General features: G+C 37.9%; 3 protein-coding genes across 3 annotated transcripts in view; 1 reads left to right on the forward strand and 2 right to left on the reverse strand.

The window, feature by feature from the left end:
• The window catches only part of LOC118265271 (3-oxoacyl-[acyl-carrier-protein] reductase FabG), a 247,171-nt gene that overhangs the window by 60,672 nt on the left and 159,518 nt on the right, over nucleotides 1–26,981 (reverse strand). The gene's annotated exons all lie outside the window — the stretch shown is intronic.
• LOC118265326 (radial spoke head protein 9 homolog) lies at nucleotides 336–1,336 on the reverse strand. Its single transcript, XM_035578142.2, has one exon. It carries the CDS (start codon nucleotides 1,217–1,219, stop codon nucleotides 404–406), a length of 816 nt encoding a protein of 271 aa, XP_035434035.1. The 5' UTR covers nucleotides 1,220–1,336; the 3' UTR covers nucleotides 336–403.
• Nucleotides 20,555–21,534, forward strand: LOC118265542 (fork head domain transcription factor slp2). Its single transcript, XM_035578468.2, has one exon. It carries the CDS (start codon nucleotides 20,612–20,614, stop codon nucleotides 21,314–21,316), a length of 705 nt encoding a protein of 234 aa, XP_035434361.1. The 5' UTR covers nucleotides 20,555–20,611; the 3' UTR covers nucleotides 21,317–21,534.

Genomic DNA, 26,981 nt, shown 5'->3' on the forward strand with positions numbered 1-26,981 from the left:
TTTTTGGTCTCTTTGTAATAAATCTTATTGGAATTTAATTGGCAGGAAAGCTTATAATAAAAGTAAAAAAGGGATGTTGACTGTCTATGGAAGTACGGAAGACTGCCCTTGGAGGTTGGTTGGAGAACACATTTTTTCAATATCACTGGAGCTGTTAAACTGTTATTTATAGTGAATACTGTGATGGAAGTTAAAGAAGTTTGTTAGGGTCTTACTAGATGGCGCTCTGTAAATTTTACGATGGGGACATACGAAACGAGAAAATGAATTATGCTTTAGCATGAAATTTGTTGTGTATGAATTGTATCATCTGAAAGGTATTGAAAATGCTGATATGTGTAAAATAGCACATTTTAACATTTACTCATAATGTGAACAAAATTTAAATTAAAACATAAACAAACTAAAGTAGGAAAGGTACATCTAAATTTTTGCGTCCGTTGCCGACGTAGAGGAAACCAGCGTCAGCTGTTCTAACTTTATGGAAATACATCATTCCGGGCCAGTACAGGCTTTTCAAATACACCATGGATCCTGCTTGTTCTATCGACAGATTCCAGCAGCCACTTGGAATATCTTGGTCTATAGAATCGAGGAAATCCATGCTGTAGTTGTAGTCTTGTCTTGTGAGCAGGTTTGTGTTCCAGCGTTGCTGAGCTGGTCTGATGTGGAGGTAGGACTTGAGTTGCTTTGCTTCTGCTGCTGTCAGGCCGTAGAAGTTCGGGTTCAGCACGACTGTGCCACTCGGCTGCTTGATCAGCTGCCCTCGAGCACATACCTCGGCTTCCTCCGATATGATGCTGATCGTGGCAGCCAGGCGACTCTCTTCTTTCATGATCGTGCACCTGTCGGGGTGGTTCTCCTCTAACGCTTCATCCAACACTTTCGTCTTCATAGATGGTTCGCCTCTAAATGGGAATGAGGTAAGCAAACTTAGCTGCTTATATTTCTTCTTCGATTTGGGTAAGAGGCCCCAGAATTTGAAGTCTGTGGTGTAAAAATACTTTCTGTCGGCCACGGCGTCTGCGTTGATGCCCACAGCGATGTGGTAGTCATTGTCCACGGCGTATATTTGGCCCCAGTACTGCATGTTCAGGAAGTGATTCTCCACTTGCAGCAGAGTCAAGGAGTTCTGCAGCAAACATATCAGCTCGTCGGTGAACATCATCCCGTTCACATTCACGTACTCTTTGTAATCGAACAGCTTGTGGATATTCATTGTGAATGTTTATCGTTGAATATGTAACGGCTAATTAACTTATTAGCTTTTTGATAAAGCAAAAAAACACGAACTTTATATTAAAAATACGTTAATGACATAAACAGTTTATATTTGAAATCAGTGTGGTCACCAAAGAGTCTAAGTATAAGGGAAGTGGTTGTACAAAAAGTTTGCATTTAACTCTCTGACTCTGTGCTACTCACGGGATACCAATACCTAGTTAGTACGTTTGCCCTATCCACGAATCGAGGTCCTTTGCTCAGTAGTTGCGCGTGAATAAACAAACGACAACAATTACTGATGATCACCAATGACTGCACGGTTGGTGCGGTGGCTGGGCAACTGGCTGCCGCGCAACGTGTAGCGGGTTCGATTCCTGCACGAAGCAACTCTTTGTGTGATCCATACATTGTTGTTTCGGGTCTAGATGTCATGTGTATGTGAATTTGTATGTTTGTAAACGCACCCACGACACAGGAAAAACAAATGTGGGGCAACGCCTTTAAATAGAAAAAAAAAATAAGACAATTAATAATTCCATTACGATATCTCAAGCCAATAGCAACAAAACAATATTTTAAAATATTTCGCTTTCATAAGCCCCCTTACAGTAAGGTACGAATTTAATAACCATAGCATCTAATATAAAAACACGGCGGCATATCTTTTTTCACTGCTAGTAAACTTTTACACACAAGGGACGCAGTAAAAGGATATTTTCTTCTCGTATGACAATTACGGACATCAAATATTTGCCCGGCCCTCTGTCGGCCGTAATTCGTAACTTGACCGCAGATATAACCAGTTTATATTGAACTCCTTAGTGGAATATTTTGTTCGCAGGTAGAGGTCAAGTTATAGGATAAAAATTGGGTACTTACTTTCGCAGATTACGGGTGATCATGTTGCTTGTTTGCAGACTCACGGGTGACATTTCTAAGAAAATATTGCGACGGAAAAACTAGACATTGGTGGTGCTTATTTTATTTGCAGATATTATTATTTCTGTAAGATTTGAACTGCGTTATTATCTACGTACTTATCTTTATTAATTACGTTTTGTACAGTGCAGAATCAATACGTATTTATGTTATATTATAAACATTCCGTTTTTAACAATAACTTATTTTAAATAACCTATTTTAAACAGCTTTTCGTAGAAGTTTTGGTCAGGTGGTATTTTTTTAGTACAGCTATTCGTCGCGAGATGGCGCTTCTTCCCTGAATTCTTCGTAACAAGATTACTCTCAAGAATTTTGGTATGACTATTCAACACAAGATGGCAGTAGTGGTAACAGTATTTTAACTGGAATAATATTTTCGTTGTGATAAAGAAAATCTTGTGTTAGGTATTTTTTAATTTTATCCTTTTGTACTTTTTTATATTTATTAGTTTTTCACTTAATGGTTTCAAGTAGTGCTTCTTTAATTTTTAGTGAGATAAGTCATTATCTTCGGATTGGGGTCAAAAGGTAGTTACTTTTTTTCTATAAACTAGAGACTTAGAACTTTTACCTGAATACTTCGGTAGGCACCGTCAGTTCTAGATCACATAATATACCAGGGCTGGGAGTGTAGTCATGGGGCGACCTGCCCAAGTTTCGATAGTTAGTTGATTTGCACCTAGTAAATGTGGAAGAATATTGCATCTAGCAAGAAATCCTCTACCTAGATATCGGATTAATCTAAATAACAGCGTCCACCACAATGCCTAATAGGTACCTAGTAAAAAACAAACTGCCAAACCAAAGTTCACCAACCCTACAGGTGTTTACGAAAAAAGATAAAAAAAACGAATCTGTCAGATTGACAGTTCAAAGGAGTTGTCAAAGTGCTCTCGAACACTATTTTCACGTTTATCTATCAAACAATGGGAGTTTTAAACACGTGCGTCAATTAACCTCTTGTGGGAGTTGGGGATGGGTGAAGTATGTCGCGCGCGCGATTCGGCACGCGCGCCCTCTCTACAGCGCGCAATACGTGCGATACGCGCGATCAGGTTCCGCACCGGACAGTTGTATGCAAATTGAGATCGCTCGAGGGTCGTTCATCGAGTAGATAATGTTTACTTGAGGAGGTGTCTTTTCCGGGGTGGATTGATAACTGTTTCATGGTTTATCACATTATTTGGCGTAACGTATCGTCGTCTGTTAACATTTGAAGGGGTTGTACTTGATTGTGATTATAAAACATCACCCTCCTTTGGGTCAGCAGTCAAATAAAACATTCTAGACTTAACATATGGCCTGATTCAAGATTCTTATGGGCAACGTTTGAAACACCATACTTAACGCTAAACTCTCAGTAGTATCGATAATCTAGTATTTACAGAGTTTACTATAGTGCTACGCCGCGCTACGAATCTCGTAGTACTTCGTAGCGACATAATTCGTTAATCCTGGCGCTGCCAATTAAACGTATTTCTGTTCAGAATGTTGTTTTATTACACTGTGTAGCATATGGTCGCTTGATTTTCTAATACACTGTGTGATAGACGCCACTAGACCTGATGGCAGAGCCTGATGCTGTTTATTTAGTTAGTTCAGTAATAAAACATATTTTCCATTCGGTCGAATACTTTCGAAAGTTCAATTACAGCGAACCCATACATCATTGTTTTATTGTGTCACGCCACAAATGATTAGCAAGGCAAACTCCCGGAGGTGGAATACTCTCAGCTCAGTGAGCATGTATCGGGAGTGGAACAAAACCGCCATATGTGGAGGCCGATTGGGTCGCGAATCGACATCGCATTGTTTTGGTTCGACACCGGCTGTCTGCCGCGCGCCGTGTGAACACCAATGAGATCAGAAACAATGGGTGCATTCCCACAGCCGCGCCGCGGGCACCAGCCAGCCTTCTTTTATACTTTTAATTGTTTTCCCCGAGAGGTTGGCAGCACTGCCCTCGGGCGGCCCCTCGCACGGTAACCGACACCGTTGCACAAACACAGTCAATTCCAACGCAATGTTTTCCTATTTTGCTATAGTTTATTTTTGTATTATGCAGGGATTAGCAATATTCAGAACAATCGACCGTTTGTTTAGGATTTTGACGCTAATTTGATACGTTCGATGACTAAAGGCGGTGTGCGGTGTGGCTTTGTGAGTTACCCTTTAGAGCGAAAACATAAACAGTATACGTTGAGCTTCAATATTATATTCCAAACATGTTTTTTATAGTCAAATCACCCGGATGTTTCAATAATTAGACTGCGGTGAATTTGCACTTTCATTCGTTATTATGAAAATAAGTATAAGTAAATATTTGCTTCTCAGTTGCGAATGATAAATTGGTACCTATCTAGATACGTAAAAATATAATATCGTTCGTTAGCATAAAATTACACTTATCCGTTCCGCGGCTATTCATACAAAAATATCTCATGACGTGTCATAATTCTGTTTCAATTTGTAAAATCTAAAGAAACGTCTAACAAGCGGCTAACAATTTATAATAACAGTGTGTACCGTTATTACAGTGAAAGTTTCTTCGCGAATAATTGCAACAGTGAACCCAGAACAATGGCGCCGGCGCAATATCAATTACTGATTGAAAATTGAATTCATTAACATCTGTCGAAAACCAATTACGAATAAAAAATACGTTCTCACAATTAGAAAAATGCAGAAATCGAGTTTATTCCCACAAATGTTATTATGATTGAGTGGCGAATCTGGTGAGCGTACAATGGGCGGGAATATTGGCTGCTTAATCGGCCGGACGCCGTAAACAGGGTGTGACAATGGCGCGAATTCCAGATTAAGGTTATTTGTTAAACATGGCGGCCTTTGTGCAAGTTCGCGCGCTCCGGTGATCCGGCGCGCATTCATTGCTTAAGTTTATGTAAGTTCACTGATTTCTGAGTGCAGTCTTACTAATAAGTATGAGAAAATCTTTTAGAGATTTAAATCAATATGCAGTGGGAATTGTGTTTCATTTCTCTAACGTATGTTTTAAACTGGGGATGAAGAATGGTGCCGGAATTTTGAAGTGGTGGGTGTCCTGAGAGAAGAGTACTTAAGAACTAACTTCAGAATGGAGAGTCATTGCGAAGTTGGACAGGCGGAAGTGTGAGAATTAAAGATTAACGGTGGAATAAGGAATGAGTATCACAGGAACACTCATGAGAATGTGAGTTCTATGGTTCGATGGAAGCAAATTCAAAATATACATGTTTGAAATACAGTGTAAGTACAGACCTACTAAATACTTACCTACTTTGGAGAGCAAATCTAAGTTTGGCTTTGCTTTTTTTGTTGTTGTTGTAAATGATGAAGGATGGAAAGAACTTTAGTTTTGAGAGTTCCCATTAACTGTATAGGTAAGTACTTTGAGGCAGCTTGGAAGGAGTTCGCTTCAGAAAACTATCGGACAAACTGTTGTAAGTAGTAAATTCAGAGAAAAACCTACTCGATCGGGAGAACAGTTTCTCTAATGGATAGTATAACCACAAACTCCTCGGCTGAATCAAAACAGATCGCTGAACAATAAACAAACAGACGAGACAATATTTAATATAAAACAGTGTTTTTAAAAAGCTCAGCTCCCATGGAGTCGCGTGCGACGCAGGGAGGCACGCGACTGACCGATGATGAACGAGTGTAAGTGTTGCCAGTGCGAATAATAACCGCGTGATGGGGTTGCAAGTAAAAATAATTGGCGCCCCGCAGGCCGACGTGCGTTAATGTTTTCGTAATGATGAGTGCCATTGTCCCAGCGGATTTTGTTTTTGTTACGAGATTTGTATATTTTTTGAGCAGCATCGATGTGGACTTGTTGTGTAAACAGAGATAAAAATAGTAGAAGTATTGTAGATAGACAGTAGAAGACGTTGTTTACTGTGCAGTTCAATTAAATTCATGAGGAACACTTTATAGGTAGCTGTACTTTACATTTTTATTTAAATAATGTTCTAAGTGAGTTTACAAACTTACAACTACACATACTTATTACTCCTCAATCAAGACGAACAATTTGTGTTTGTCATATATGTATCTTGTCTCTTGCAAACACTATTATGAAAGTAGGTTATATTGTTCGTTCGCTATAGAATATCTATTAGGTACACGTGACAAAATTCATAGTATTCAACAACACATACAAACACCGTTAACATTCCTAGCCTACTAAAACACACTGCAGTAAAAACAGTTCAAAAACCCTGCCAGGTTTCCACAGAATACCTTACCAAAACCTGATGCTAAACTTAAATTACCCAATTGACATGTAAACTAGTTTCCAAGTAAGTGGTGGTTGTAACTGGCTGAATGTACGGATGCCACTATTGTACCATAGACTAACAGACCCAAAACAATCCATCATGATGGAGGCATCTGTCATTGACTCGGCGGGAACGCTACCGTTACTTGAAACTTTTGTGTTGTGCATCCAATTGTGTTGTAAACTGTTGTAAGACACTCAGTATCAGGATGTTGGCATGTTGTGGATGGAATGGAAGGCTCTTTATTAACATGATGATAGATTACTGTACTGACAATATTTCTACTTTATTCGATTGTGAAGCAAGTCGCCAGTTTTTGTTAGCTTAAGGATTGATTAGTAAATGTTGTTGTATGTTGTACATTGATGAATTGAAGATTAAATATGCAATTGAGTTGAGAATTAAATACATGTTACTAAATCCTTGATAAAGATTATTTAGACAGCACTGATTAACGGAGAAGGAAAACATCATGGGGAAACCTGGGCTTATAATTTCTAATTATAAGTTTGATATCGTCAATCCGCAATGAGCAAGCGTCGTGATTAATGCTTAAACTTTCTCTGTTTGAGGAGAGGCCTTTTATCAACAGTGGCGACTTATAGACTGTTTATGATGATGATGTGAAATCCTTGATAAGATCGCTTTGTGTGCCTAAGTAGTCTGATTGGAAAGCTTCTAAAACAAAATCAACCCTAGTAGTCACGAAATTTCTTCTTCTGTTAAAATATAAATCATTAAAATGAATGAACTCTATATTTAGGCAGTCTAGATAGCAAGGACCTTTTTTTTTGTTGACGGGTGGAAACCTTCAAAAGGCGCCTAGCTTTTTGGGGACAAAACTAGGGAGTGTGGGATTTTTACCGCACTAAAACCTCCCCGGTGGCCACCATCTGCACCTAAAGGAGGACCTAGATAGCAAGGACCTAGCAGGAGTCAAGACATAAATGAACAAATTCTAGCTACCTACTAATCGAAAGAGCATACCTTTCAATATAAACACACTAGCTTAACAAGCTTAACAATAAGAAGATCCTGTTAAAAACACAATGATTCAACAATGAAAATAAACACTCTATATCTACAGATTTAATTACATTTCAATATTCCCAGAAATTGTATCTAAACACAAAATACGTGAAAAGGTTTGTGTCACCCATCTTGTGGCGCTCGTTAAGTCAGTTGTTAGTTGTTATACATAGGATGATAATAAAATTGTCTTATGCCGTATAAAGGGTGCACCGACATCTGCATGCGACGACGTGACGATCAATTATTTCTGTATTGTTACACTTCTACAATACTTCTAACGCGGTGTCGGCGCTCGGATGGCTGTTATACTTGTGTTCTGCTACGGGATTTGACGTCACTCTTTGAAAGTGATGATAGTAAGTAGACTTGTTTTGTTTTCGTGGCTCTTATTGTATCTTTATTAAACGTGAAATATACTATAGAATATTTAGTACTTACACTACTTGTGTGATCACAGTAAAGTACATACTTAGAATTATTCAAAATTGGATCTCACGAAAGATGCTCTGCAGTTCTGATAAAGTTTCTTTTAGGTTTCAATAACTAAGCAAGTCTTTATTTCATTCATTTGATGATGATTATCTATCAAATTAAAATGTTTAACAAATTAAGTTTCTTAATTTTTGACGATATGAAACGTAATTTGCACTCTGCAATTCATATAATGAACCCGTCACATGTTGTAACATAAGCTAAGCATGTTATTCGCCTTTCCTCTGAAGACCCACGCCAATCGTCCATACTAAACCAATATCAACTTTAGCGTTCCAATTTTAAATTTGAATTTCGAATCCCCGTGACGTGGACAGGTGCGTTCGGAAACCGGGCCAACCTCCCACTGGTTGGCAACAATGCGACACTAGTCGCACACAATGCCAAGGCGCGCTTCCATTCAGCCTCACGTGTCGCAAACGACTTAATTAAATCGGATACAAGTAAGAATGTGGGCAGATGATTTATTTAACAATTGATGTCGTCGGTACTCTCTGGAGGCTTGTTTGCTTTGCTTCACTCTTGAGAAAGCTTCCAAATATTATTCTCACGTCTACACTTTTGTACGTAGAATTTATTATAATAAGAATTTTATTGATAAATAAATCGGCACTCTTTTGTGACTCTTTGGCTCCTCTGGGATTTAATGGACACAATTAAGCGATAAAACCCAACAAGATAAAAGTTATTACATCAACTAAAACATCGTGAATATGACTGACAGATGACTAATAACAAACACTACAAATAAAAAAAACAATACAAAAAACACATTTTAAATGATGTCCAAACTAGGAATAAAGTTCTCAATAATATTTGTTCACAAGTTTGTAATCCACACCGGCCATTGTCGGGTCCTTTCTCTAATCCGCTTTGCTCAAATGCCATTTCCTGAATAGCGTTAAAATCGCAAATCCGTCACATTCGGACAATCAAAGAGCGAGAACGTGCACCAACCTCAACAGTGCTCGCAAGCAATCGTTAGCGGTACAATCCGACCCCCCGGAGACAAATCCGATCGAGACTGCAAAAGGAGCGCGGTAAAAAAAAGAAAAAAATTGGCAGAATGGACACGGGGCCGTGCCGCGACAGATGTTGAAAAAGTTGGTATGTAGCAATCTCGTTTATGGCGATTTGAGGGCTTGTTTTACAAATTGGGAGAAATCGAGCGGTGAAGGGGTGGTGGTGGAATTATGGCGGTAATGGGCTTTAGAGGGTGAACTCTGGAAGTAGACTAGTTATCGAACTTCTGTAGTTTGTAATAGTTGCTGAACTTGCTGTCACTTTCATATGCACAAGAATCAATCAAAAACACATCAGATTATCTAACTGCCGCACTCACAGACATTTAAGGATTACTTAAACTTTTATTTAGTAATGATTTTGTATTGAAACCAATTGCTAATGACTGGGTTAAGTAACGATTAAATAACTGAGTTCTTTTATATCGAAACTTAACTTTCTGTTTAGAATCGTACCATTTCGTTTTGGAAAAACCTAAAGATGCAACTGTATTTATGTTAAGATATTATGTTCTAAATGCTAAGTAAATAAATAAACAGAGAACAATATAATGTCAAAGTAAATGGTCCAAAACGTTTCTCCGTCGTACAAAGTGAAGTTATCATTAAAAGTGTCCGTGTTGTATACGGGTAGTTCTTCAGAGACAAAATTTTCGATGTCTATGGGAATATTTTTGAAACCAACTAACAAAACGGCATGTAATATTTTTTTTAGTATAGTTTAGCTATCTCAGTTACTAGGACAAATAATATTTTTTAAATAATTGCAGTCTAGGTACATAATATTTTTTTAAAGCTTGTTCTTCTGATTCATATGGCGTGTCCGTTTGCCATTTTCCGGAACAAAGTAGTCGATTTCGCATTTTCCCTTTGATACTTCAATATAAATTATAATTACATCGAAAGGAGATGAGTTGTCCTCTTCAAAAAAAAAATGCATTCGTTATAACTATGTTAGTATGATTATAAATAAATAAATAAGAAGTGTCCGGCGTATAATACTGATTAATATGGCGTAAGCTGCGAATGACCATACTTGGTCGGGTATTAATAATGAGAGTCTGGCTTCCTGTGCGGAGGGAAACCAGGCGTGCAACGGACAATCTAGGAGGCGGACGTGCGGCTGTATGGCTTAGATCCAGGTGTTACTAAAGTAAATATTTGATTCATCTGTGTTTGGTTTACATAGCATCCTGATTACAATGCCTATTTTATAAAATTTACTTTACAGTTTTAAAACTTCAATCTATGTTTCGTGTGATGCTTTTTGGTTATACATTCATGTAGAAAAATGACAAAAATGAAGTCTGTATATACCATGAGTTATGCATGATTGTAAGCAAAATCCTGATTTATCTGTGCCTGATTCGTATGGTCAAAACCGCATATGAATCATAAAATAAATTATTGATTTCGTTGTACATTTTTTTACTAGTCTTATTTTTAAATTAACTTAGCTATAAAGGTTATAGCTATAATTTAAAAACTTTTTTTTTGAGGAATGTAATTAATATGAGTCTGAAATTGCTAATCCGCCCTGAGCAAGCGTGATGATGAATGCTCGTGACTTCTCTGTGTCTGTGAAAGTACTCGAAAATGGTATGCTAAAAAGAAATTAAAAGAACCTGAAATTAAAATAAATTACACTACTCTACAAAAAAATGGGTATGGAGCGCAACATAAAGCTGAGTACTATATTCTGGTTAAACCGATATCGCTAAAGCCAAATCTGATGCCCAAATTTTTCCATCACGTCAGGATTTTCTGTTATTGTACATTCTTTTTTTTACTATTTTCAGGGCTATTTTGTGGTTTGGTAATGTAAAAATTAAAAAAAAATAATTAATCACAAATATTTTTTAATTAATTACAATAAACCTGACCAAATCTATAGTAAAAAGCCAAAACCAAAGGTTCAGGTGGATTTTTATGGCGATTTTCTTTTATAATCAAGGTCAGTTTCTCTCATGAGGAACCAACAATGATCTCCCAACATCCCTGGATCCCATCGACCTTGGTATCGTTGTTTCATAGTAATGATGTCCTGATGGAACCTTTCCCCCTGTTCATCACTCACAGCTCCTAAGTTTTGCGGGAAAAAATCCAAATGAGAATGCAGGAAATGGATTTTTAACGATTTTTTTCTTGAAAAGCCCACGACATTTGTTAAGCAGAAGTAACAGTCCACATCATGGCTAGTAGGCTCATGCCAGATCATTGGGACAGCAAATGGCATTGAAGAACGCTTTCCATTCATCCAGTTACTTAAATTTGCAATACACGTAACACAACATCGGTGAGGTGCCCATTCTTTGTCTTGGTGACCGATAGTAAAACCAAAATAACTCTCGTATAACATCTTAACATTTTCACTGATTACTCTTCTTTGTGTAGAAGTTGTAAACGAGCCACATATAAAACAAAATGAATCTGCAGAATTAACACAAGTACGTTTAGCGATTTTAGCCATTTTGAACTAAAAAAAAGTAAAAAGCTACTCGAATTCACCGAGAACAGCTCACGGAAAAGAGTTAAATGACAAGTGACAATCGTAATAAACGATTATGGACATTTATTTTAGTATCTACCCTCAGTAAGAAACTAAAATGGTTCGAATCGTATTTAATTTGGGCGTATACCATACGTTTACATTAATAAAAAAAAAAAAAACCTGACGTGTAGGAGACTTTTGGTGATTATATTCGTTATCAGTAATGTTTAACTAAACAGAAAGTAGATGCAGTTACTCTGTTGCGAAATTTTGTAAAGTAGTGATACAGAGCTCATTTACATACAATTTTCAATTGTTAAACAGATTCATCTGTAACAATTTCTGATTCATCTGGGCAGAAAATATTCGAACGTCGATATCTCGAAAACTATTTTTTAAAAACGAGTCCCTCATTCGAATATACGTTATTTGGTATACCTATTTTCATATGAACACGTGTTACAGATCTTAAAGTGGAATAAAATTTTGGCCATATGAATCAGTCGAAGAATCGAATTTCGAAGAACTACCCATACAAACTAAAGCAATTACATGCGATGCCGTGTTGACCAACATAACATGCGGTATACAACCATTCCCTCGATAACTGGCGCTGGAGTTTTAACCTTTGGTATATTTGCAATGTCGATGTATTTTTATAAGAGTCTTATAAATTGCATAGTATACTTGGGAGCTGGATGCAGGTCGCTTCCAACCGGTCTATCTGGAAGTCTGGAAGGCATATGGTCAGCAGTGGACGTCTCGTGGCTGATATGATGATGATGATGATAGTATACTTATAGCATAGTGTATGCAACGACTAAGAATACCTATAATGGAAAAATTGCAAGAGTTGTTAGTTTTAGTAAACCTACTTACGTAACAGGTAACTAAGCAGGTTTTAAATGAAACTCCTAATATTGGGTACCTACATACGTATACAAATAGATCACCGGTACAATATGTCATGTCAACATACCTTTCAATCGACAAAAATTAAAAGGGGGCGCGACTCGCCACATTTTTTCCTGCAACAGCGACCGACAATATTATAATTCAAGGAAAACTTGCCCAGCTTTACTTACTGCAACTGTAGCATTGTGTAAAATAATCAGTCGCTATTTAGAAAAACGTGACAACTTAAAGAGTTTTTAATAATGAAATATCTGTTACTGCATCTGCTCGCGAGCCAATAATGTTGTCGCTTTTTTCTATGTTCTGTTATTTCTGTTAACAGTTTTATTTTTGGCGCCATTGTGGTCAAACGCCGACATTTTGAACACCTGTGCACGTGCTACAGATACAAAAAATGGCGGACGCTAAAGGTTACTTTGACGTTTTACATTGTTGTGGAAAAAATGTGTCATGATAGATGTATAGCTGGTCTCTGGCATTGTCTTCATTATGGCCCAACAACTCCATGAGGTCAGGATTTATAGTAGCATCTGCTAATAAAAGGTTTGTAACATTATTACATTTTAAGAACTGTCGGGATCATTTACAACTTATTTGTAAACACAGGTACAATAGCTCCTTGGCATACTAAGTAGTTAAGATATAGATAGCTAAAATACAAGAATATCTACTAAAAAGTATTATGTGGTGGCTTTTCCATTGAAATTCTTTAAACCCATTTTATAAGTCCCTTGTGATAGGGGCGAGGTAAATGTCATTCACCATACATAACTAAAAACTTTTAAAAACACGCTAAATACCAAATAATTCTTTGCGAGATCCTTCTGACCACTTGACCAACAAGGCAGCGGCAGTGATAACAAATTATTAAATTATATTACGTAGAATATACTCGTAGTATAGTAAGTACATACTCATCATATAGTGAACAGGAAGGAATTGTTACATTAATGTACTCATTCTAGACGTTCTTTGAAATATTTATAATATATTGCTTTGTTTATTATAAGTGTACATTGGAAACAGTCGATTTATTACTACTAGCGTCCAGGTGCTGCCTACTTCAGCTATTTAAAAAGCCACTTGAGTTTCAAACATAGCGGAATATACAAACACTGGAAAATGTACTCTGTACTATATATTTTTAAAGTTGAACTTTAAAAAGCGGTGGTTAAACGCTCACGTGTTTATAAAGAACGCGTCCTCTCAACTAATCAGAACATTCGTAGTAAGCGAACAATACTTGAATCACATAAAGCTGCGCCATTGTTTTAGCGGTTGCTCAATTGAGCGTTCTTTAACAACATTTCTTTACAAATATGAATGGTATATTTTGAAATAAAGGGAACATTTTTGAAGAGTGCTCGTGTCTAACAAAGGTGGGAAGTATCTATTGGAAACCGGAACGTTATCCGGGAGAGGGCGGCTTCCGCACTCGTGCCGGCTGGAGAGCCAATCCAACATGGCGACAATATTAATCAATATTTCAACAACATCACACTGGCGCTGGGTGGAGAGCGCCGCGCCTCCTTACCATGAGACACCTACTTTGCTGAGTTTCATTTCGTGTTTAGCTCCTTGTGATCTTATTTCGTGTTTAAGATTTTGTTTCAAGTTGTTGTCTTCGGAAATTGAGGAACCTCCGTTGCTTCAAATCGTAGTGAATATATTGCAACTGGAAATCATGACATGTTTTGTTCTTTCTCAAGATATCTTGATCGAACGATCTTTTTCCCTCACAAACTACAAAGGTATAAGCATAAATTGAGTCATTAATTTTCAATTTGAGAGAACACAGTAGCAGTTACTATAACAAGTAAATCTTTTATGTTCACTATTTGCACAACTACACTTTAGTCACCCTTTCTTCCAGCAACTTAATTTCGAATAAAAAAACAACACACAACAATAGAATTTCAAACAAAACGGGATTGAACAAATTGAGCACGAATGCGCGCGCGCACCCGCGGCGCTTTGCCACTCGCACGCCAGAGGGCGCCAGGGGCGGGTAGACCCGCACTGGGCTGGGTGAGGACCATGAGATCAGACTTGTGTCACTGGACAGGAACTTTCCAAAAAAGGTCGATTAAGACCATCCCAAAGTCCATTTCTTAACAAGGATACCTGATTTTATGTAATATATTGTATGCATTTTCAGTTGCATGTAGAAACTTATATTGACGCATTTAATAATCAAAAATTCCTAACAAGAGGTCGTTAGATCTTAATAAACCTATCAGTCTTTAGTTCTAAAAACACCATCATGCCATAACCTTAATAGCAAAACACACGAAGTTAGGAAATAAAGAAATGTCGATTTAGGTTCAATATGAAACTTCTGCATTTACTGTACGGTGGCTAAATACCGGGTAATGAGAGTAGACAGGAGTGATGCCAGCGTGTCAGGAGGTGTGGTGGTCCATTGTTACTGCTTGTTTTATTTTAAAAGGATTTGAATCCTATATATTTTCCTAATTTCTTGAGACAATTTATGTTAGCTTGTATATTTCAAATATTGAATTGTGCAGTCTGTCTAGCTGGCTGATAATATTATGAACTGCGTTGCTTAATCATTATATTTCACTGCTAGCAGTTATCATATTAACAATGTTCTGTCGACTGCAGTTATGTAAAGTCAATATTGACATATATAGTCGATATAAACTTCAGCTTGCTTGCAGTTAACATTTGAAGATAGCCTGTTCAAAAAGGGCAGTATTTTACTCCCAAATAAAATAATCTCTCTAAACTTGTATCAAAATTGGTACGGTACCATCAACAAAATGATAATAAAAAAATAGTGACGGCATCACTTTTAGGTCATCTCTTGTATTTACGTAAACTGTCTATTATTAGTTGTGAGGCCAATAAGAAGCCCCACACCGTGTCCACATCAACATGGGCCGAAGCCCTGCATCTCTTCAATTAATGGAAGCTGTGCTCTGTAAACAGAACTCTGCTTTAAAAACAATTGTATTTGTTTATCTGAGGGGTTCAAATCACCCCTTTTGCGTTAACATTTTGATGTATTAAATGTGTTATTATGTGATAGACGCTTAGTTAATTACTGCAATTGCAAATAAATAATAGTATAGGTAATTGACGTAGGCAATATTTTAAGATGTTTCTTAATAACACCTTTAAACACGCAAGCCAAGAGAAGTACACCAAAGTAATACAAGTTTTATTTAACAAATCCAAATCAATGAAATTCAGCATTGTTCAGTATTGCGAAAATCTATGAAATGAATAAAAGCAAAGAAGACTCGCTACCTAAGTCTCGTACATCTCTCTGCTTCTAAAAATATAATCTGAAAAGCGTTCGGAAAAACATTCCGAAGCGATTTTGACAATCCAACCAACAATTTGAAACATTGTTTCGCACGTTCCCGACTCGCACAGTGGGACGAGTAATTGCTCCAATCTGGACAAAAACACGCACGACTCGTCGTATTTATTTATTTACTTAGTATTTACTGGGAAACAGTAACGAGTGCCGTCGCTCCAACTTTCAAACATTTCCGAACAGTTTTTTGGCAGCTTTGTGTCGGTTTGGCGCAGCGGGCTGTTTTTTGTTTTAATTGTGATTTCGTGACGTCGTTTTAATGAAGTTTGGAAACTACTTACTGTATTGTTTTTTGTATCTACAGTCATCTTTATTTTTAATAGGGAGAGACAGAAATCTGGAACCAACGATGTAAGATGTAGAGATGCAACTATATCTCTAGCAGTAAGCTTGTTACTGTAAAATACAACCACGTAATAATTTCAATCAATTTCAACAACACTACAATTTCAAGTGCTTTTAGAATTGTGGTACATATTTGCATTGTGTTTCGTGGCATCTGCCCATTTTATGTTATCTTTCTAAAATATTTTATTATCAGTTTTCATTGAAAATTCGTTTCGTATTCCTATATACATAAAGTATGTAAGTAATAACAGTATATTTGGGCGGGTTTACATACGTCGCACATATTCGTTGTTAAATATTTGTCGGCTGCCACTAAACACGACTGTGGCTGGTTGCGCGCTCTCTACCCGCTGCACTAGTGGTACCATGATGTATGATACAGGACGGATAGAGTCCGTTATTTCAGATTTTGAGGTTAGAATAATGTTAACGGATTTGTAGACAACAAATCTGAACTAAACAAAAAGAGGCCATGTTGTTGTAAGTCATAGAAATAAATGGATGGGCAAGTTTGTCTTTTAGAAGATCAACTATGTAGGTTTACTATTTGTAAGAAGAACATTATTTACTTTATTTTTTCTATTTAACGAGTTGGTCGCTGCGCTCTTTAGCTTTATCATACTAGGTATCATAAAAATACTTACCTAAAGGAAATGTTACATACCAATCTTAGTATCAAAGCAACACTTTGGAAGGAGCGCCTAACTTCATTGATGGACAGACTGACGGACAATTCAATTTGATGTTTCAAAAGTGCCTAATTTAGGATTAATTGAAACAAATGCTTTGACTTTGACTTTGAGTAATATTTCTCTAGTCCGTACTCCGTACACATTCCCACTAATCCCACATTACCACTACAGCGTGCCCCCCCTACTCGTTCCGTATCAATTGGCTCAATCGTAGTATAAACACGCGCCGCGGTCGCGCCCGGCCCTGCGACGGCTATCACTCTGCCTACCCTCCTTTCGTACAGCAGACGCCTAGCGCCTGTTACTGTTAGCTTCACAAATAAAAAAATATTTGCGACTTGTTACAGTAATGTGTTATATACAAAGGAGTTGTTGTAAATATGTAGGTAGGTTGGTAGTTAGATGGAAGTATGGAACCAAGTGGTATCAGAGGCTTATTCATTAGAGGAAGAAAGTAACCTATATTCTACGTGGTCAAAGAAAAAGTAAACTATATCTCCAGCCTCCTAATTAAGTCAAGAAATCCATTGGGACGTTTAATAAAGACGAAAAATTAATTTACTTTCGCATTAGAATACGTATAGTAAGTACCTATTATGTGCTTCCGCCAGCGGCTTCGCCCGCATTTCGGTGCGATAAAAAGTAGTCTATGTATTATTCCAGACCATATTCTATCCCTATTTCAATTTCATTTTGATAGCTTCAGCCGTTTTTACGTGAAGGAGTAATAAACAAACATACAAACTTTCGCATTAGTATGATTGAGTAAGTATGTAATTAATTTTGTTGTTTTAACCATTGGTCAATTCCATAATTATATCTATTTGTTTCACTAGCTTAGTAGCTGCAAGTGCAACTACCAACAGATGATCGTAATTTCGATCTCTGGTTTAGTAAAAAGTTAAAGTATGCTAAAGTTTTATGATTGCGAAATTCCGAATAGGACGTGTTATAAAGTGATGGGCTGTCAAAAAGTGATACAAAAGGTTTAGGGGTTCACTACCTGATTTAAAGAAGCGGTTTACCTTTACTCTACGCTTAGAAATAAAAAAAAAATTAATAAATCCGTTTGCACGGTTGGCGCGGTGGTTGGGCAACCAGCTGTCGCGTAACGGATCGGAGTTTCGATTCCCGCATGGAACAACTCTTCATATGATCCACAAATTGTTGTTTCGGTCTGGGTGTCATATGTATGTGAAGTTGTATGTTTGTAAACGTACCCACGACACAGGAGAAATTAATATTATGGAACAACGTTATTAAAAAATGACACTTGCTGTCTGTTCCAACGAACAGACCGAAAACGTAGACAATAGTCTCATAGTCTATATCTTCTCTAATTTCATCTACATATATACTAAACATAGATAGTTCATCGTAGCGAGTACGTAGTACATAGACATACACATACATAAACATATCGACACTGCTGAAGCCCAGACATTTCAACATACACACACACATACATAGCTACTATCTATATAAACCAACTACTTCTTCACACAAAGTCTAGCTATACTAGTTCCATCCTACAGGTATGCCTGCATCGTGTATCTACGTAAAATCGTGCATGTGTTGGTTGTGTGTGTAAACAAACACGGACACGCACAGGGTGGGCGTGGCGCGGGGGCGGGGCTTGCGATGTAACGTCGTGTTCCGGGAAAATCTACGAAACTGTATAGATGTGATGTTGTTTTATTTTGTTAGTGTTTTGTTGGTTATTTGTAGGTGCTCCTTAATGGAGGTGATGTTGGGTTTTAGAATACTATTTGAAAATTTACGAATTTCTATCTATACATATGATAAATAGTCTTTGTTATCAAAAAAAATATATATATATCCTCCTCCTTGCGTCGTTTATCCTCAATGCTGAGGGTCGTGACCCCGACGAATTGGTTCACTATATATCTGGATATATAGTGAACCAGATATATATATATATATATATATATATCAAAAAAATAAAAATAAATCAGCTCTTTTTTTAAAACGTTACCCCACACTAGTATTTTCTCCTGTGTCGTGGGTGCGTTTACAAACATGCAAGTTCACATACACATGACACCCAGACCCGAAACAACAATTTGTGGATCACACAAATAGTCGCTCCGTACGGGAATCGAACCCGCTACACGTTGCGTGGCAGCCGGTTGCCTAGCCACCGCGCTAACCGTGCAGTCGGTTGACATTAAAGTCATCTTTGAATATCAGCTTCATTTTTGACATAGCTCTAAATACCTTCATATATATGTTGTACACATGTTTCCAGTTGTTGTTCAGTAGTTATTAGTTAGAGAGTAGCCATATAAATGTTATCAATAAATAATTAATCGTCAAAATCATTGCTAAATACATAAAGCACTAATTTCATAATTCATAAGAAGTTGGGTCAGGAAAGGGATCGAGTGGAGACCACAGACCGGGAGACGAAGCATGGGCAGACCGCTAGGTGGACCGACGACATCACCAGAGTCGCGGGGAGCCAGTGGATGCAGGTGACGAGCTTTCAATCGGCGTGGAGGACTAAGGGGGAGGCCTTTGTCCAGTTATGTACGTCTTCCGACTGGTATTGATGATGATGATGAAGAAGTCTTAAAAGCGTATTTAACTAATTAATTTTTATTTATCAAAACAACGTTTACCTAACATGTACGGATACGTATTATAACAAAAAATTGTGTGCGTAAAAATATTGAAATATTTTCTATACAATATCGTCCTATACTATGACCCTATAATTTTTCGTAGACAACAAACAGAGAATGGGTAAGCAAAGGGGAATAGTGCCAAGATATTATGAGCAATATTAACCAACGTGACAAGGGGCGTGCCTGTCGTTTTTTGCAACCACGGTATTTGGAGGGTAGTCAAAAAGAATAGTGTGCTATTAGGTATTGCTAAACTAATCCGAAACTAATTCTTATTTTCGAGGCATAGCAAGACTACACGTTTTATAAGATATTGTTTCTAATTTATTATAAAAAATGGATGCTTTTTCAGTTCAATAAATCGTCAATAAAAATGCTTATTGTTGTAATGAAATAACAAGTTATCATGCTACGCTTTTCGTAGCACTTCTTATTAAGAATCGTAATTATCAGTAGAATTGTTAGTTTTTCTAATAAAATACATTCAATACGATTGCTCGGTTAGGCTCCTTACAGGTGCAGTAAGTACTACGAAGTACTTTCTTTTGTCAAGTAAGATACTACGGTGCTACGCCGCGGCCTACGCTCGTAGCCTTGTGCTACGAGACAATAGAGTTATCAAACTTTCACCCAGTCACAACTCAAATACGGTTTTTTAATACCGTCACGATTAATGACGGTTACAAATGTTACAATTAATTACTTTCTGCTACAATAAATTAAAGTAATAAACCTATTGTCACACATTATTGTGATGACGCAACAAACTATTTGTCAAATAACAACAATTAATACTCGTACACGAGCAACCCGCACATCTGCTGAACTATTAACAGCCAACAACAAATAATAACGCACTAAATAAACCGCTAAACAACGCGTGAAATATTAAAGAAAAAACTGTTTACAAAACCATGACGGATCATTTTAATTTGTATAATGTTTTAACCCCGACAACCCTATGGGCATTCCCTTACTAAATATGCTAAGTAAACTCAGTGTAATGCAAACGAATGTCGACGCTATGGTGCATGGAATAGAGTGCTAATTGGTCGCAGCTTGTGTAGTAGTAACCATGCTGAAGGTAGGAGGGTCGCGTAGAGGCGGCGCCGAGAGGCGGGGCCGTGCGCCCGCGGCCGCGGCCAGTCGAGTGCCGGCCGCCCGAGATGTCGCACCACTATGACAGCGCCACACAGCTTCGCCATCCGGAACTTGCTCCCCGAAGCATCGTCCCGGTCTCCCTCACCCTCAGACACTGAGCTCGATGTCACGGGCACCGAGACCCCTCCGCCCGGCTCCTCCACACTCCCCGAGGAGAAGAAAAATGAGAAGCCGGCGTACAGCTACAATGCTCTCATCATGATGGCCATCCGCAGCAGCCCTGAGAAAAGACTGACATTAAACGGCATTTACGAGTATATCATGAAGAACTTCCCGTACTACAAGGAGAACAAACAGGGCTGGCAGAACTCTATCCGGCACAACCTCAGCCTGAACAAATGCTTCGTGAAGGTACCGCGACATTACGACGACCCGGGGAAGGGCAACTACTGGATGCTGGACCCTTCCTCGGATGATGTGTTCATCGGGGGCACGACGGGCAAGCTGCGGCGGCGCTCCACGGCGGCGTCCCGGTCGCGGCTGGCGGCGTTCAAGCGCGGCGCGCTGCTGCACCCCATGTTCGGCAACCCGTACGCGTCGCTGGTGGGCCTGTACCCGCCGCTGCTGTCCGTGTACGGCCGGTACGCGCTGCCCAGCCCGCTGCTGCGGCTGCCTCCACCTCCTCCAGCTTCCTACCACCAGCTGTACCGGCGGATACATGGGATCGCGCCCCCCATGAGCCCCCCCAGCCAGGAGCCAGATCATTTAGTGAAGCACAGTTGATTAGTGAGACGAGAGATGGGTCTTTTGTAAGATATTCGTACATATCTTGGTAAAGGCAAAGTGACTGTGATATGTGGACAGTGTACAGCGACGTGTACAGTAGTGGTGACGCTATTTATTATTAATGTAAGATTTATATTTAAATTCTAACTTAATAAGAGGCTTAATTTAAGTTATGAAGCAATAAACGATGTTTCCGAAACGACCGACTAGTATCATTGTGTGCTTTTATTTATTTCTGTTCATGTGTCGTTGTGGACGCGGTTAGGCCTATAGATGCGGTTTGTCGCGGACTCTGTAGAGTTTATTCCTAATGGATGTTGTATTTAATGAATGTTTCTTTGATTGCTATCAAAAGTACCGTCAGACCAGGATCTAGATTGTAAAATAAAACATCGATTGATTAATGAACTACAGTACCTATTACAGTTGTAATAGAGTTCAAGTTGTGACCTGGCGGAGTTGATTAATAAGTGTTTATGATTAATGGCTTCGAACACTGAGTTATTAATGGTATTAATTATTTAATGAGACGTTAATGTTGATCATCTGTCACTTGAGTGGTGCCGGCGAAAGTCATCATTCGGGATAATCAATGATGCCGCGGATACTATATTATTTGGAAGATAATTATTAAAATTTTAGATATCTTCTTGACGCTCCTATTACTTTCCCAATAAGGTTGAGATTAGCATTAATTCTATGCTAATTCTGTAATATATCATTTAAATGTGAATGTAAAAATGCATATGCAATTGAAATAAGATTTGATGTGGTTTAAAATGTTTCAGCTGCGCACTGGTTTTCATTACATCCCAGTTATTACAAATTCTCATTTGTTTAACTGTATTCTTAATCAATATGAACTTTATGTTGAAGACGTTTTAATTTCAGATCAACTATACTTGTTTATTTAAAAAGGACAATATTAGCACCTAGTTGCAGTCCACTGCCGAAGTATGGGTATCATATGGGCCGTAATCGGCGCATACTAATATGAATGATCAAGTCTACGTAATAACGTATTTATATTTAACATCATTTACATTAGAGTTCATACTCTGTGTCTCTGTAAGTGGAGATGATACAGAAGAGAACCTGCTACAGTAATATCAAAGCGTTACAATGCTATTCATAGTTGACTTAATTTTATTAAATCTTACCTAAGCATCTAAAAATATCTGGAAGTATTTGGCAAATTTTGGTCTTGAATTATTTGTACATATAAATCCAGGGAAGGTTTTAAAGCCAGCTAGTCTTTAATAAAAAGTTACTACTTAATTATTTAGTGTCAACAAATCTTATTTCATCTAAAAGTGAAAATCCTCAACAATTTACTTGACCACTAAACTACCACGGACGGCGTCCACCGTGTACGAGTATTACAAACTACAAGTAGTTTTACAACTTCAGCTGCCGTAAAGTGAAATGTAAACGCATCGACAGCGAAAAGGAACGTGTCAGCTGTCAGCCGTTCAAAATAACTTGTTCAGTCCGCGCCTGCGCAGCCCGTCGCTGTAAACACACCCATTGTTTTATGAAGCTACTGAACAATATTAAAAATGGAGAAAAGGTAAGTCTATGTTTGTGTATCAATTTACATATTTGTTCGATGAAAGCAGATTTACGAAAGAAGTATACAATGCGAATATAATTGGGACCGTCGGTAGAGGGCGCCCTAGACGGACATATAGCAATCACATTGGCGATATATTAAAGAAGGACCAAATAAAAAATGCCATTAACCGACGAGCATGTAGGAAAAGACTGACTGACTGTTGATGAAGCGAAAGAAGTATGTAAGATTTGTAGCAATTGGCGTTCCATTGTCTCTGCCTACCCCCATGGAAGACAGTCGTGAAGTTATGGATGTCTCTATCTTTGTCCGATGAGGGTAGGCAGATATTACAGTACCCTACTACATTCTTAGGACATGTGTAACTTAAGTATGTACTTAAATTAAGTGCGGAGCTTACTATGAATAAGTAATCTTGTCATGTTCACGTTCGTTATTTTTCCACTTTACACTTCAATTAGGAACCTGGTTTAGGACTAGAATTCTAAACCTAGAAAATTATGCCTTGTTTATAATATTTATAAGACGGTTGTTTGCCTGTACCCTTAGTATGAATTTGCTTTACGTTTAAAGTGATCGAAACGAGAGCGCGTTCGGCGCTAGAATAAACCAACCAATCAGAGCGCCGAACGCGCTTTCGTTAGGGTACTTAGTTACCAGTGTTGAGATTAATTGTATAGGTCGGTAATAAAACTCACAAACACATTTTTAAAAGGTTGGCAACGTATTTGTAACTCTTGCGTGTGATGGGTTCAGCGCTGACTACATACGACTAAGCGAGCCGTCTGCGCGTTAGCTTCTTATCATAAAAAAATGACAAAGGATTTTTTGTAGATGTGAATGAGACATCTTCGAATTATCTGGTTAGGTCGATAGATGGCGACACTGTTTACGTTTAACTATTAAAATTTTATGAAGGAAAGGGCTTCTATCAGGTAGTTTAGTATTTTACTTAATTTATTATTTTCACACTGGGAAACGAGTCAAAGCTTTTGACCAAGAAATACCATTACCTTTTCTGTACTTTTTTCTTCGTAGATACTTTGTAATAGTGTTTCGTTTTATTTCTCTCATGGTCCACCATGTCATTGGTTGTGAGAATAATATCGACCAATGACGGGCGAGAATGCGATCGAGCTTACTCTGAATGCTTCGAATTGACAATTACAGAATAGCTTAGCAGTTCTGTATTCTCCTTTTGTTATAAAAATCCATCACCAAATAACCGTAGACACGTAGAAACGGTTTACTCACTTAAGTAACGCTCACATTATCACAATATTGTTATCATCGGCCCTTTATTGCGAGACATTAAAAATGAAAGCTTAAAGCCATTTTACACTTCACTGGTTATTCAGATATTAAGTACGTGTGTGTATATTTTATTGAAAACAGTTGCAATTTGAATATTATCAGTTTTAGCGCGATGTTCGACGGTTTAACTCTTATGAATATATTTATTTATCGAAGCGAGAATTGGCGATATGAACCTGATAGCGAAGTTATTGCAATTGCATGCGTACAGTCTTACAATTTAATGTGTATGATTTTATTGGCATTTCTTTTTTTACACATCATTATTAACTATCCGCGGCAATGAAAGAATGAAAATGACAATGACATGTAGGTTATGACAAGATTTGATAATAATATTTTTATACGTAAATCCCAAGTTAGCGGTGATATGGTACCAGTTCAGCATGTACAAGACAGGACCTTGCGCTGGTATTCCACTGGCCCTAAGGCGCTCACGGACATCCGTGAGCAATTGCAATTGCAATAACTTCGCTATCAGGTTCATATCACCAATTCTCTAAATTGTACTGGTTAATTAACTAAATTGTACTGGTTACTTGTACATACAAGTAACCAGTACAGTTTAGTTACAAACAACATCACGTTGTTGAGCTACGGATCTCCTCCACATAAGAGGATTTGCCATAACCTTAAGGCAAACGGCTTGGAGATCGCAGTTTAAAAGGTTAAGGTTTATCAAAGGGTGATGTTACCGGTCTAGATGGAAAGACTTCATGTTTACAAGGAAAATAATACAGTTTCTTAAATTCGTCGTCCCTTTCTCTAAACACCGATTTAGATTTTATCATAGTAAATAGAAAACGCTTAAAGTTTCGTAGAACAATGAGTCAGCTCACACACCGACGACGTGACGTCTGCAACAGCTCCTAATTTTAGTTGGACAACGTTTGTTAAAGAAATACATTATTTTGCTTGTTGTAACATTTAGTTGAGAGAAAATATTTGCCAATTAAATATTATTGCGGTTTGTTTTTCTTTCGTTATATTTATAGTAATGACAATTGGCGACGGCTTCTTATATTAATGGTGATAACGTCGGATTACGATACTTTGTGTAATTGTGCCGCGGCTACACATTTTTTATTTTTTATTCTCAGCAATGTAGTGAGAATGTACTGTTTATATTGGTACATACGCAAATGTGTGTATGTTTGAATTAAATGTAATTTTACTTATAATTCTCTACACAGTATAGTGAGATATGATTGAAACATGCAACTTAGGTAACTAAGAACCTCTTGTATATAAGACAACAATAGAAAACACGTTGTGTCTCGCATGGATCCGCGTTCCGGCACAAGGGTAAAATTTTGAAAATGCATCAAATTTTAAATGATTTGTAATGACTATATGTAATAGCCAATTATTGTATTGGGAACAATATTGTCATTATATTCTACAAGTGAATCCACAGGTAAACCCGAGTGTTCCCTCAACATATAATATTCCGCCAAATCCCGTCGCCGGCCATCCATAATCACCTCTGGTTCCGTCCCGCCGCACTAAACATGCGTTAATGACGTAATTTCCAGTTCCGTCTGTCACTGCTCAATACTTACAGATTCCGCCATGTTGAAATAACTGTCATTTGCTTTGATGTCATCGAAATTATAAATAACGGCGAAATTACTTTATTATTGCTGCGCAGTTTGTGATATGTTGATTAAATAATATCCGGGGATTTGATAGTCAAGTTTGATTGTCATTAATTTTTATTTCATTGGAAGTGTTTCGTCGTTTTGTTAATGATGGAGAATCCGAATTTAGTTTTCTTAATGACATTTTTGAGGCGAATAAGGCCAAAAAAGATTGAAATATAAATAAATATTAGGTGTCGAATGTTACTTTCTTAGGCTATAAGAAACTTATTACTATTTAAATATCATCCTGACGTCTTCAGTTTATAACATATACGAGTTGCTAATAGAAGTGTTAGAAGCTTAGGTTTAATAACTTCCGAACTAGGGAGCCCAGCCCGTAGTGAACCTGTGACAATATTTCAAATTGATTTACAGTCATTACCAGTGCCAGCGCCGCGCGTTACCATAATGCAGGCGGTTTAATATAGCTTACAATACTTGTTCCTTCAATTTATTCCTTCAAGAGTAAACAGAGATAACAACTCAATAATTCTCTTTTATTTCCCGAAGTAATACGTTGTTGACAATTTTATTTTGTACAAATTCTCTTAGACGCAAATAAATCTCAAAATAACGCGACAAGACAATGACTAATATATTGTGTCGACAGACGACACACCGACAGCCATTCTGCTGGCTGCGAGCAGCAAATCAGATACCCATGCACCAGTTGAAGACGCGCTAAACGCTGCCAACAAAAACAGTAACTCGAACCCGATATAATCCGGCCGCACGGTCCATCTCTCATTCGACACAAAACATCTTGCTCTAGAAATATTGTGAAAACCATCAACCCCAAATAAATCACGGTCGCCATTTTGTCCCATCGTTCCCGCGCTTTTTCCCGACCACAGACAATTAGGCGGGTGACAGCGCACCATAAACAAGACGCGAGTTAATCCGCGGATTATCGTGAGCGCACACAACCGGCGTGCAGCGAGTATTTCTTGTAAATAATTGTAAATCTACGTCAAAACGCAACGACACATACATATGTTACAGGATTACTGGCCGGAGATTAACCCGTTTTATGCTGTTTTATGCGGCGCGTTCGGTTCCACTGTGTTCGGTAACTGACGACTTCCCGCCAAAATGGTAGTGTTAATCTCTAGTTAAATATGGTAACGTCTTC

The sequence above is a fragment of the Spodoptera frugiperda genome, chromosome 28 (assembly GCF_023101765.2).
Source record: "Spodoptera frugiperda isolate SF20-4 chromosome 28, AGI-APGP_CSIRO_Sfru_2.0, whole genome shotgun sequence".
Taxonomy (NCBI): domain Eukaryota; kingdom Metazoa; phylum Arthropoda; class Insecta; order Lepidoptera; family Noctuidae; genus Spodoptera; species Spodoptera frugiperda.